The 14,625-nt window shown below is 41.8% G+C and overlaps 1 protein-coding gene across 3 annotated transcripts in view; it reads left to right on the top strand.

The window, feature by feature from the left end:
• Positions 1-14,625, top strand: part of LOC126260801 (uncharacterized) — a 386,456-nt gene that overhangs the window by 17,691 nt on the left and 354,140 nt on the right. For all 3 annotated transcript variants that reach the window (XM_049958160.1, XM_049958161.1, XM_049958163.1), the window contains exon 2: positions 6,213-6,350. In XM_049958160.1, coding sequence (XP_049814117.1) covers positions 6,213-6,350 — 138 coding nt within the window. The remainder of the gene's footprint in view (positions 1-6,212; positions 6,351-14,625) is intronic.

Below are 14,625 nucleotides of genomic sequence, written 5' to 3'. Positions count from 1 at the left end.
GAGCCCGTTGTGCCGAACCGCGCCCAGTGTGCGTTTTCCCGCGCTCGCCTGCCTCCACCTTTTCCCGCTCCCCTACAGGTAGGGTATTCACCACAGGTTTTCTACTACACATATCCTAATGCATTACCTACGTATGGACCAAGTGTTTAAATTACAATTTTCACATCTTACAATAGTTTTAACAATAGTACACTTTCTTTTGATTATCACATTATTTGAAATCCAACATAAATAATAATATTCATTACAAAAGTTGCTCACTGTGTCTTTAACATGACACGAAAAGAAAAAGAAATAAATTCAAACATTGTTCACACTAATTTATCGAAATTCATACAGAAAAAAATTATTATATGTACAGTTGTCGTTACAACGTGAAGGCAGGTCCAGACCTGAGACGCCGGTGGCATACATGAGAAGAACAATGCAGCTTTCACATGCGTCAGAGGAAAGTGCCCTTTCTGGTCGACTGTCACGAACGCGCGGAAGCTGAACTTGGCTGGAGGCTCTGGAACCCCCTCTCCCGCCGATCGCACATGCACGCGACCTGCCTTGAAGCGTAATCTAAGGCACTTAGGTGATATCAGTTTCTCCGGTGTTAGGCGCGAATGCGACTGTGTTGAGGTCATGTCTGGGGCAGACCGAGCAGAGACTTTTGGTCGGTTTGGCAGCTGGGGGTGTTTGGGCGCGTCTGTTGCACTATTTTGCGAGCACGTCTGTGCACTGTGCTGTGCGTTATTTGGAGAGTTTAAGAGTACAGAGCTCATCTGCGGATATTGTGTACTGCATTATTTAAGAGCAGTTTGCTATTGTGTGGTGAAATTAGGAGTTGTTTATGTGTTTGTGGCCTGTGTCAGATGACCACAGTCAGATCAGTGCGGGTGTTTTGTGACAAATATACTCCACGACTAAATAAAAGGACTCGAAATAAATAGAGTGCAGTCCTTCCTTACTTCTCCGAGCAGCACATTGCAGTCTGAGCGGTTTTTGAGCAAAAACGGCAATCTGGTCAGACTGTGAGTGAGTAGACAAATAACTGGACAAATTTATCTGTAGAAGAGTTACAGGTCTGGATTGGAATGAATATTTTGATGGGTGTGGTTGTGTTGCCAAGTGTAGTGCGCTACTGGAGTTCAGAACCCGCCTTAGGTCAGCCTTACATATCTAAACCTATGAGATGCAAAAGTTTCAAAAAGATATGTCCCAAATAAATGAAGTACACTCCTTCCTCGTTCCATCAGCCTAGGCACTGAAATTGTTTCCGAAAATTAGGAGTTGTTTGGCTATTTGGACGTAAATGTTTTGCATTATTTACGAGCAGTTCGCATGTCTGTAGGCTGTGCTATGCGTTATTTTTAACTGTTTACAATTAGCAAGCGTGTGTCTAGAGCATTACAAATGAGTTATGTAGGGGTGGTTTGCAGGTCTGTATGGTGTGGGACATGTCGTTGCGTGTGTACTGTGATACATATACTCCATCCCTAAATAAAATAATTCGTTCCTCCATTCATGTGCCTAGTGCAGGGTGAGTCCTTTTACCCAAAATGCGTAGGAAGAGGTTGAGTCCTGGTGGCTTAGTTTAGTGGTGATGAGCTTCGTTTGCAAGAATTTTCTTAGGCTGGTGGCGGAAGTGCAAGTGAGCTTTGTTTACGGGCAGAATTCAAACTTGGCACTGGTTCCTAGGAGGGAGTGGCGGTCAGGTGGCTGAGGTCAATACAAGTGCCGTTTTTTAGGTTGGTAGTGAAAGCGGAAGTGACCTTTCTTTACTGCCAGAATTCAAACTCAGCGCTGGTTCCTAGGAAGAGGTGGCGGTCTGGTCCTCGAAAAGCAGTTGAAATTAGGTAGTTGAAGACCTTTGCATACGTATATGAAATTGTAAATTGAATTATTTAATGTAATTAAAATTGAAGTGGAATTAGATAATTGATAGGTTAGATGAGCGATGTGGGAGTTTGCATATTTACAGAAGACTATGTCCGTTGCGTGTATGGAGGGGGTGACGTAAGCCGTCGGACGTCAGCGGGGTGGCAGCGGGGCGAGTCTCCAGTTATAACACGCACGCGAGAGAGAGTCAATTAGCGAGCGTTCTAGTGCCAACCAAACGTGCTATTATACAGTCACGGCGGATTCCACTGTCGAGCAAACTTTGGCGCCAAAGTGTAGCACGGCGCTCTCAGTCGCACAAAGACACATGGTGTACGGTGAACAGTCGGCATCGACAGGTTTGAATGTGCCCAGGAAAATAACTTTCGCGCCAAAAGTGTGGCAGGGCGTTCTTTGTGGAACGGCCGACCGTTGTGTGATTCAGCTCCGAGGCAAACAATTTTGGCGGGAAACGTGTGGAGGCGACGAATACACGTGGTGAACGGACAAGGGCCCGCTGTGACATCAAACTCGGCAAGCTCCAGCGTGTCCAGCGAAAACATGTTTACGACGTGGGAGGGATCGCTGGGCCCCCAGCGCACCGGCCGCTTGAGCGCGCCGCCAGTCCAGAGCGAGCGGCCGCCTCACGTGACAGGCGTCGGCAGTGGGTCCGCACACTGGCTGGCGGGCCCAGGGGGTGGCGACGATCTGAACTAATTCAGCTGGAGTGCGGGCGTCGTGGCGACTGCTTTGCGATATCAAAGATGTGTACTGATTGTGTTGGAGAACAAGTGATGACTGCACCGCTTGAAAGAAAGACTTCAGTCCCTTTCCCCCTGAAAAACCAAAGTATGTAAGTTAGGTTACTATAAGTGCACTTTATCATTATTTGACAAGACTTTGATAGGTTGCCAGTGAAAAAAGATAAGTGACGGGGAAAGTTCGTACGTGTGATAGATTATGGTGTTGGAATTTGAACTTCTGACACATTTTTTGCTATGGATGTAACGCAAATGGCTTTCTTCCCACCGAAATCAGACAACTTGAATAAATAATAAATGATAACAATAAATAGAAGTACAGTTTTCAAGACATTATCGTGTTGTAATTTGAATTTGGCTCAATTTTCTAGTGCAGGTAGGCCAATAATAATAATAAATAATAATAAATGATGAATGATAATGAATAATAGTCAATAATAATAAAGACAAGTACGGTTTTGCAGCCATTATCGTGCTGGAATTTGAATTTGGAGCGAATTTTCTAGTGGAGGTAGACCAACAATAATAAATAACAATAATAATAATAAATGATAATAAATGATAATGAATGTTAATAAATGATAACAATAATGAATAATAATAAAGACAAGTACGGTTTTGCATGCATTATCTTGTTGGAATTTGAATTTGGGGCCAATTTTTTCTGGAAGCTTAGGTTAGTGGACGTAGCCCACTTGGCCTATTTTCCCGCCAAAATGCAAAATTGGTGCCATTTTTTATGGGTGTTAAGTTAGTGGACATAGCACAATTGACCTATTTTCCTGCCAAAAGCCGCCATCTTGGATGACGTAATGCGCTGTTACCAAATCTACATGCCGCCATCTTGGATGACGTCATCACCGCCATCTTGATTAAATTTGGCAACAATGCAGAGTACTCTGGCACGAAGGTTGCCCTACCTTTATTTGGTCATCTGACTACTTCACAAGACAGTAAATGACAGCATCATCTGCAAACAATCTAAGACGGCTACTCAGATTGTCTCCTATGTCATTAATATAGATCAGTAACAATAGAGAGCCTATAACACTTCCTTGGGGAACGCCGGATATTACTCCTGTTTTACTCGATGACTTTATGTTTATTACTACAAACTGTGACCTTTCTGACAGGAAATCACGAATCCAGCGCATAACGAAGCGATATTCCATAGGCGTGCAGTTTGGTTAGGAGACGCTTGTAAGGAACGGTGTCGAAAGCCTTCTGGAAATCTAAAATATGGATAGCACTAATTACTTCATGAGTATAAAGGGCTAGTTGTATTCCTCAAGAACGATATTTTCTGAATCCGTGCTGACTACCTGTCAATAAATCGTTTTCATCGAGTTACTTCCTTTCTAGTAGATTGATCTGTATAGCCGCTTAGAAGTTCTCTGAAAGTATTGCAAACTCATCAGCGAATGCCAAGCAGTTGGCTTTGATTCCTCCCGATTTTCTCCCTAGACAGATTGGGCTAATCTAAACCCTTGATTTTCAAGTTCGGAATTCCAAATTCTCACAATCTTCTCCAGGAAACACTTACATAGTATAGGTAGGAATCCATCGCCCTGTCGCACACCCATCTTGATTTCAAACGGTTGGGACAATTCTCCCACAAGCTTCACTTTGGATGTTGTGCATGTTAAGGTTTCCCTGATAATGCTAGCCAGTTTGTTTTTTATCCCAAATTCTTTAATGATCCTATCTAGGTTCTCTCTATCCACCGAGTCAAAGGCTTTTTTGAAGTCAGTGAAAGAAACCACTGTATTTTTGCCATTCAGCATTCTGTGTCGGATCATTGATTTCAAATTAGAAACGTGTTCGGCACAGGAGTGGCCTTTCCAGAACCCTCCCTGGTATTCTCCAAGCTGTTTGTCTGGTATTGCTACAGTTCTATTCAGCAGTGACTTTGAGACGATTTTGTAGGTGACTGGGAGTAGTGACACGCCTGTGTAGTTGCTTACGTCTTGTTTGTCACCTTTTTATGGAGCGGGTGGATCAGCGCCGTTTTCCATTCATCTCCAACTGCATTCAGTGGTACATGTGAATACTGTATCCAAAATTTGTTGGTAATAGAGTCAGTAGTAGATAAATACGACATAATCTTTGTGGTGTCACCGCCAGACACCACACTTGCTAGGTGGTAGCCTTTAAATCGGCCGCGGCCCGTTAGTATACCTCGGACCCGCGTGTCGCCACTATCAGTGATTGCAGACCGAGCGCCGCCACACGGCATGTCTAGTCTAGAGAGACTCCCTAGCACTCGCCCCAGTTGTACAGCCGACTTTGCTAGCGATAGTTCACTGCCTACATACGGTCTCATTTGCAGAGAAGACAGTTTAGCATAGCCTTCAGCTACGTCATTTGCTACGACCTAGCAAGGCGCCATATTCAGTTACTATGTATCCTGAACAGATAATATTTTGAATCATGTACCGCCAAGAGCGACGTTCATCATTAATGGATTAAAGTTAAGTATCAAACTAATTACATCCGCTTTCTGAATTCTAATTCCTTGTCATGTTCCAGACCTCACGTCAGTATAGTTCTTCCCTCTTCACGCCAGCATGCGTGAGCTAAAACGCGTGCATTACGGCCTCCAATCGTAACACGGTGTTGGCTCTTCTGCCAACACAACAACCTTTTATTATTTTATTTCCTTACTACTGACTCTATTTTCAACAAATTTTGCAGACAGTGTTCACACGTACCATTGAATGCAGCTGCAAAAATATTTTATTGTACGACACATAGTTCAGAAAATAGGACGTCATGCGTGACGTTTTAATTTATTACTTCTTTACAACTAAATTTGTTCGCAACACGCTCTGCAGACAATATCCAACGACACCACTGGATGCGCCTCCAAAATTGTACTGTTGCACCAAACATAGTTCAGCTGATATGACATCACAAACACTGAGATGTGTGCAGACGGAACTGCAGGGTGAAATTCGCTAGAGATGAAGTTGAAATATGTACACAAATGTGTGTGAAATATGTTAAATATATGTGACACGTGCGTTTGTGGGTGAAGGCTAGCGTAAAAAACTCCTCTGGAACCCTGAATCGATTTAACTACGCTTGGTATACATATTACTTACATACTTTTTTTTTTTTTGGGTCATCAGTCTTCTGAATAGTTTGCTGCAGATAGACATACTGTGGGGATTAGAACCAGCTACCTCCAATTCGTTTGAAAGTGATAACATGGAAAGAAAATGGACGATGAGGAGATGGATGGAGAGGGGAAAGAAGAGATGGACAAAGGGATGGGGAGCAGGATTTGGAGAAAGAGAGAGGCAGGAGGACGTGGGAGGTAGAAGGGGAGGGGAGGAGGGGTAAGGCGAACTAACAGAAGCGGCATGTATACGTCCCCAGGCAACGCCTGGTACTCAGTTAGTAATCTAAAAATATTTGTGTGCTGTGATTCACTTAATAGCCTTATCCGCTAAACTGTTATTTTCAGTTTCACATAACTTTTCTAGCGTTCCGGATTGTACATACGCAAGCGCATGCAAGTTACAGATTGCCAGTAAATTCAGTTGTTTTATGTTCATAATCAAGGCATGTTCTCCGTGTTAAAAGGTGTCGGCGATCGTCGCTGTCCCCGACGTCTCACAGATACTGACATCTGTCGACGTGAATCCGTTCGTGGACTGGGACGGCACGGAGTGCAAGGGAACCACCCCTGGAGATCGTGTATGCAACCACGACTGCACGAAGGTGAGAATACAGTTAAGGCACTGTCTGATGCGCTGACAGTATCGTCACGTCCAGGAACTTACCGTGTATTTATTATTACTTTCTATTTTCTTTCTTGTCATTTACATTTGACCTCGCACCTAGCGACTAAGACCGGTCATATTTTGACGATATTATGTTGTACATTTACTTATAGAAAAGCTTATACGGTTTCTTAGCGTTTTGCAGCATTTATACTTGTATACTTGAAAGTAAGTGAGAAACGGAAATGCTTAAAAATAACAATTTATTCACTAAGAAGACAGGAAAATAGGAATACACGTGTCTACTGTGGAAGATTGCCACCCTCAATGCTGTCCAGGAGGGAGTACCTGAGGCTCTCGCTCGTGGACATACATTGCCCAATCGACTGCTACTGGCCTTCAGAGGCTGAGGAAATAGCCAGTACTTCCGAGTCTCTCGCCCTCTGTTGACGTGGCCCCACATCTAGGTTAGGTTCCTTTTTCTCCATCTATTCTGGGCAACTGCATGTACGTCATATCTTTATTTACCTTTAAGTCTAATATTGTGTCTAATATACACTTAGTTTGTGTGACACACCAGTGTCCAGGCACTTTTAATTAAAGTCTATATTTTTACTATTCTAGAATCTTTAGATTTTTTCTGCATGCACTTGTGAGTGTGTGTGTGTGTGTGTGTGTGTGTATTGTGTCCTGTTAATGAAGCAGTCAGTATTGTTCCGTGTCTAAGATATATGGTTCACCTTCACTAGCAATTAGCAGTTCTACTGTATCACAGAAAAGAAAAAGAAACGGAAAGTCCAGCACGGAATAACGACAATATTATGAAAAGGATACATTCCTCGCAGACAGGCACAACAAAAAGACTGTTATACAAGTAATTTTCGGTCAAAAGGCCTTCTTCTAACATAGAAAACTCACACATTCAAGCAAGAACAACTCACACAAACATGACAACTGCTGAGGCCATACTGCATAAAACTGTGCCTGATGGGAGAAGCAATCTGAGCGGTGGGGGTAAGGAGGTGGCCGTGCCGTGAAGGGGGGGGGGTGGAGGGGAGGGTGCAGTGCTGCTTGTGGGAGCATGCAGGGATGTGATGGGGGCAGGGTAGCTGCACTTGCGAGGTCTGAGGGGGGTGGAGACAGAGAATGAGAGAATAGAAGGGGGGGGGGGGGAAGAGGTAGAGGTTTGGGCATTGGTGGAATAGAAGGCTGTCTATTGCTGAAGTGGCAGCAGGAAAGGGGATAGTGGGTGACAGGCAGGGGCTGGTGAAGCTACAGGAATGTCGGGTATCCTGCAGGGAGTAATTCCCATCTGCACAATTCAGAAGAGCTGCTGTGAAGAGAGGACCCACATGCCGCAGCAGTGAACCAGTCACTGAAGTGAAGTACGTGCTTAGCAACATGTTCGCAACTCTGTGTTCTAGCTGTCTCTTGGCCACAGTTTGTCAGTGGCCGCTTGCTGCTTGTCAAGTCCATATAATATAACACAGTGATTACAACTTACTTAGCAGTTCACATGACTGCTTTCAAAGGTAGCTCTACCTTAGACAGGACAGGTGACATTTATGACCAGACTTGAGCAAGTGATGGAGGGATGATGTATGGGACAAGCCTTGCATCTAGCTCTGTTACAGAGTTATGAGACATGAGCGGTTAGACAACGATATTTTGTAGACTGGGTGATGGAATAAAACTGTGGAACGGATGGTGAAGTGGTAGGAGTGGGAGGGGAATGGTAAGATGGCAAACCACTTTACGAACACACCTTAAAAATAGATTTATTGTTAGTCTCTTCAGAACTCTAAACACTCCAACACAGATCGTCAATTATAAAACTTTAAACAAACTCTGATAACCATCATTAAAGAACACTGTTAACACAACAACTCAGATTGTTGACAGTAAAATAATATTGACAATAAAAAGTATATACACAGAATTCCAAGAATCTACAAGTGTGACCTTCTCCTTAAAACAAATAATTACAGCTCATAATTTCACAAACGGCTGACTCGAGAAATACCTCAAGACCATTAGTTAACAATAGATGCAATCCTTGTGAATCTATTGACAACCGGGAGATTAACAACAGTACCTAATCTGTGGAGTGAGGCGGTTTACGCGCCACAATACTGGCATTTGTTTTACCAATGGTAGGTCCAGCTGGTCTTTCTCCTAACAATAGTCCACGTCTTCGCCCTTCTGGCTAGAATAACTTATGATACCTGTAACATAAACTTATTAGCAGCAGATATAGACAAGAAGTCACAGCGCTTAATTAAAATGTTTAATAATGGTAGTAAACATACGTAACCTCACGCACACAAACACATAAAATTTGCCGTGAAAAGCAGTTACAACTATTAGAATTATACATTGGCATTAAACAACACAAGCCCATTTAATTTTAATCTTTTAATTTTGCTGTGTGTGATTTAAGACAGTAGATGATTGCTCCCTGTCGTACCAACAATTTGAATGACTTCAAGACACTTCAAGTAAGAAGTAACCATTTGACCAATGCAAACAAGAGCACTTGACTTTATGAAACGATTCCGGACCAACAGTAGCGCAAACAGTTTAAGGCAGTTACTCGTATTCCACCTGCTTGGTTTACGAGAAGCGACGAGGTCAGTCCATTAATAGTACTAGAATTGTAAATAGTTCAGTGATCATTTGCACAGCTAATATATACATAACGTTTGAGTAAAAGGAACTGCACAAAACAAGCACAAAATATCTACAGCTTAGTAAAACAATAACAACAGCACACATTAGTTCTCTAAATATGAACACCGCACTAAATTACAGCCAAGTAAAGTTAAGACATTGCTTCATGGGTGAAATAAACTTGAACAGTAAAACGAGGGCAAATTACTAACATCAAATCACTTTGACCAAACAGCTGTTTCAAAACATAAAAAATGGTTCAAATGGCTCTGAGCACTATGGGACTCAACTGCCGAGGTCATTAGTCCCCCAGAACTTAGAACTAGTTAAACCTAACCAACCTAAGGACATCACAAACATCCATGCCCGAGGCAGGATTCGAACCTGCGACCGTAGCGGTCTTGCGGTTCCAGACTGCAGCGCCTTTAACCGCACGGCCACTTCGGCCGGCATTCAAAACATACACTCAGTAGTACAATCAGGTCACAGAATAGTACATAACAGCATAGCTGTACCTGCACTGCGGCAGGGCGGGTTGCCCTCTCACTGTCCTTTAATCAATCGGTCCACCTACCAGGGTAAGGTAGGTAGATAATGCGATGGTAGATACTGGTTTAGCCGTCAAAAACAGCGTTGAACAAGATTCGACTACATACCTACCAGGCAAAGGTCACATAACTCCAGTCCATGGATAGTAGCTGCAACTTACTTAAACTATCGAACGTCCGGGATACTTGAGCGAGTCGCTTGAAAAAAAAGTCAAAAATTTCCTGTTGTGGCGTAACAAGACAGCCACGCCACTCGGAAGTAGCCGAAAGGCACGCGTTAACTCACGCAGGCTAGTAGATAGGTCTGAAACTGGATACGTAATGAATGCTATAAAGAAAAGTACGTAGCTCCTGGAATACTTAACTTTGATCCATCCTTGTGGTACATCGCTCTTGACGATACAAGTGAGACTCTTTAGATACAAGCTATGTAATGCTAATGGCGCCTTGCTAGGTCGTAGCCATTGACTTAGCTGAAGGCTATTCTAACTATCTGCTCTGCAAATGAGCGAGGCTTCGTCAGTGTGCATCGCTAGCTACGTCGTCCGTACAACTGGGGCGAGTGCTAGTAAGTCTCACGAGACCTGCCGTGTGGTGGCGCTCGGTCTGCGATCACTGTCAGTGGCGACACGCGGGTCCGACATGTACTAATGGGCCGCGGCCGATTTAAAGCTACCACCTAGCGAGTGTGGTGTCTGGCGGTGACACCACATTTCCTTTCAGCGCTTTATTGTCTTTAAAACAAGGAAAATGACTATAAAGTCCGTATTTAACATCCCGACGTCAATTATGCAATGTTACTGTCTCTGTAACAAGTTTACACCGAAAAGCAGACAAGATATTTAATCTGACCCGATATTTTAAACGTCCTAAACAGTCAGTGACTCACAACCACTTTCGAGGTAACACATCCAGTCTTCCAGTGGGCTTCTTGTGAAGAAATGCTCGCCGTAATGCCTCGTAATTTGCACGAAACTCGTCACGCGGAGTTTATGTACGATTTGAAATTTTCGTACGCGAAATCTCCTAAAATAAATCACTCACAAATCTCAAACTTTCATAAAACTCTCAACACTGCAGCCGCTTTTCATCAACTACACGAGCACCGATCAAACGAGCGGATTTCTTCATTTTGGTGCAAATTTGATCAGCGCGATTGAACACAGGTGTTTACCAGAAGACGGTTCTCGCGCGACCCATAGAGCTGAAGCACCAATGCTGCGCTCCTGTTGGCTAGTATGTTACGCAGCCAATCCAATCGCCTATACTCGCGGTATTTCTAACGTCAGCCCATTAGATTACCACAAGCAATTTACACTAGAAATCTCGTAATTCCGAAACTAAATAAAATTTAATGAAAACAAAATACCATTCCTTTCCACAAAATAAATTATTAATAAATTTAATACTCAACGCCCCTTCTGGCTCACTTTTATAAATTCAGGCTCACTTGGACATACGTCACAAATTCCCCTACTTCACAATCAGTTTCTCACGCATACATTTACATAGTTTTAATAAAATATCACATTCTAACTTAACGTATGCCCTCCATTCACTTTGTCAGTCTCTCCAAAACACTCACACAGTCAAAACACGATGAAATAATATTTTTCCAAAGTACTTTTAATTACGCTAGAAATTTGTGGTAGTGAAACTTAAGAGAATCCCAGAAAATTAGATTATATGAACTTATCCTCTTGGTTGCAGTTTCAGTTGATACTATAGATGAATACAGTACAGCCGTTTCACAATGCCAGCATGGCTATTATCTGTTTCAGGTAAAACTTTATACCTCCGAAAGCATTGAAGTTATTGAAGTGACATTTTAACAGTGTGCTTGTGTTATCTATAGAATTTGGTACACTAAGTATGGAAAAGATCGATTAATATTTAATAAGACTTCTTCAGATTCGCAGGGAGTGTGTGTAACATACTGCACGCACCGAACTCTACAGGGGCAGTGGTTATCAATGTTAATCACACATTTTTTAACTCTTTTAGGGCAGGAAATTTTTTAATAATGAAAGCACTTGATTTGTCAAAGTTATAAAACTTCTTACCAAACAAAACAATTTATTTCAATATAATTTCACAATATTTTGCTTACTTTTTTAATTACAGGGAATTAAATTGTGGTTACCTCCGTTAACCACCGCCCATAATACCCATTAGTTACTTATTTGTTGAGAAATTTTAAGAGGTAAAATTTTGAACAGTTTTCTTAGGAAATTATTTACACAAACAACTCAAAAGTACATCATTATTGAGAATGAAATGTTTGAAAGCAAGTTTTGCCTTTTCGTAGACAAAGCGGCACATTACAGGAAGAAGACATCCACACTGTTCTAACAGGAACTGCACGTGTACTGGATGCTGCACATCTTCTTGATGTGGCTGTGGCCTGTTTTGGCTGATGTGCACCACCTTCCAATATGATTTGTTTGTCCACGTGTGGTTTATGTTTACTGAGAGTTACGCTCTTCCCTTTCTGACTTAGGCCACTGCGATGGACAATTGCCTTGGCAAGCACTGCTTCGTACGCTTTCCTTCGTAAGTCTTTATTCGTGAATGGTTCAATTTCAATTTCTTTGTGTATGATAAACGCATTCACCACACACATATCAATAAAGTGGAAAAAAATCCTGTGTCACCATTTTTTACTTTTGCATCACAACCATACTCTCCTTTAGGCGATCAAAATTTTCAACAAAATTTATGCTCCTGTTATAGTCACTCAATTCACGGGGACATGCCGCTACAGTAGTTGATCCGTCTTTTTCCTTCCTATTTACACTTGTGGTGTCACTAGGATCATGCATAGTAGAGATCAAATTCACAGCTCGTTTGTCCGTCCACTTTTAAAATGCTACAACATGATTGCTGACTTTGCTGTCGAAGTCCCCTCGTTTCATCGACTTATCATCCTTCAGTTTTGGGAGGAATTTACGTGTACGGTTCACAGTTCCAACTGCAAATGATTTCTGGGCTTTTAGTAGGACAAAAAGATTATCAGATGTGAAGAAATTACACATGAAAACAATATGATTTTTGCCATAAAGTTCTTCACATAAATCTGTTACTACCCGTGCACCCAGTCCCAGTTCAGCCTTCTCTGTAGCTAATCTTCCAGTATAAATTTGGAACTTCATATTATAAGCAGATTCATCACACAGCATCCATATTTTATAGCCTCTTTTCACAGGCTTGTTCCTCATGTATTGCTTCATTGAGCTTCTGCCTTTAAATTTCACCACTAACTCATCAATTGCTAGTTTTTGATAAAGCTGATGGCTCTGTGCAGACCTTTTATTCAACATTTCAACAAGACGCCTTATTTTAAAAACCTTGTCAAAATTGGCCTGTCCCCTTTTAGGCATCATCGAGTTGTCATTTGAATGAATATGACTGAGGAGAAAATTGAATCGTTTTACAGTCATCAATTCTGGTGAATAATCATCTGCTTCATTGCTACTCTCTTCAAAACATGATAACTCAATATTATCACAGTCGGGTCCTCGAAAAGTAGTTTTCGTATTTCATCATCACTAAGACACCTCCTTGCCACACTGAATGAAAGCTGACTCCCAGCTGCGCGGTGGTTAGCAGCGCTAACCTAGATTAAAATAACAAAAATATGAAATATATGAACTTGTTTCACGTAACTATTGCACTGAGGGTCATTAGCATCAACTAAATTTACATATGAAAATACTTACTTGGAAATGAAAGTAGTATATATGTGCCAAATTTGTTCTTCAAAACGTACACCAACTAAACGGCACAAAACTGCTGCAAAGCAACAAACGAATTGTGCTGTACCAACAGCAGGAAAGCAAAATGCGTGGTATCAAATGCCGTGCCATCTCGGGAGAATTCCCTCAACTAAAAATAGGTGGGTAACATTGATAACGACCGCCCTTGAAAGAGGTAACGCCTGGTGGTAGCCAATGTCCATGAGAGAGTGAAGCAGGCAGACGGCACACGGCTCGCCCGGCCCAGTAGCCAGCGTCAGCTGTGCGAGAGTGAGAACCAAACGTCTGCTGCCCTGCCAGCTACGCTTGCAGTGCAAGATGACAACTCTTAATTATTTGCTACGTTAGTGTACTTAACTATGCTGAGACACACTAACGCTCTAAACAGCCGCTTAGCCACCAGCGTCTCTGATCGGAAGACAAAAACACGACCATCATTGAAGCCTGTGCGCATGACTCAGGTGGAAAGGATAGTGGGTAGGATAATTTCTCATTTCTGGGCACGACAAGAGTCAGTCGAAACACTGGTATAGAATGTGATTCAGTTACTCTAGTCCTGGGTTGTATTGATAGTGAGAAGAGTGCTCCTTTGTGGGCGGTAGGAAGGTGGGGGAGGTGGTGGGTGGCTGGAGACTGTAATCTTACCCTCCCACTCATCATTATTAAAATTCTCTGCCTCTCCACAAGTTTTGAAAGCTTGGTGAGGCGTAAATGTACAAAAGTAAAACTTTTTACTTATCTTCGTTTTCTCGTTTTCTCTTCAGTTCTTGCGTCTAGGAGTACATTCTTGATGCTGAAATTTTGACTTACTTGGTTCCAGATGACTAAATAACTGATGAAATAGATATGTTGCTATGATTTTCTTTTGTTATATATCCATTTTCATACAACCATCAATTACATTGTTGCAGACAATATTAAAGAATACTTACGTTTCCATCAGAGGCGTGCCCACTACTATCTACATTCTGTGGTACTCAACAATATTCCAAAGAGTATACAAAACAAAAGAGTTAACAAAGTTTCTCGAAAAAAGAAGAATTTTCACCGGGTTACATCATTATTTTATAAATGAGTCCAGAAATAAATTTAATAAATATCGTCAGGTTATGCAAATTAATAACAGGAATTTTAACTATTCCAGAAATTTCGTAATTTCAAGTATTTCTAAAAGAAGAGTTATTTTATCTGTATGTACAGAGTACTACCAAATTAATTTCTTTTTATACATTTTAGCCTAAAATATAATACATCATATACAAAAACAAATGAAATTATTTTAGTGAAACAGCTGAGAATG

The sequence above is a fragment of the Schistocerca nitens genome, chromosome 5 (assembly GCF_023898315.1).
Source record: "Schistocerca nitens isolate TAMUIC-IGC-003100 chromosome 5, iqSchNite1.1, whole genome shotgun sequence".
NCBI lineage: Eukaryota > Metazoa > Arthropoda > Insecta > Orthoptera > Acrididae > Schistocerca > Schistocerca nitens.
This window is presented reverse-complemented; position numbering and strand designations above follow the sequence as displayed.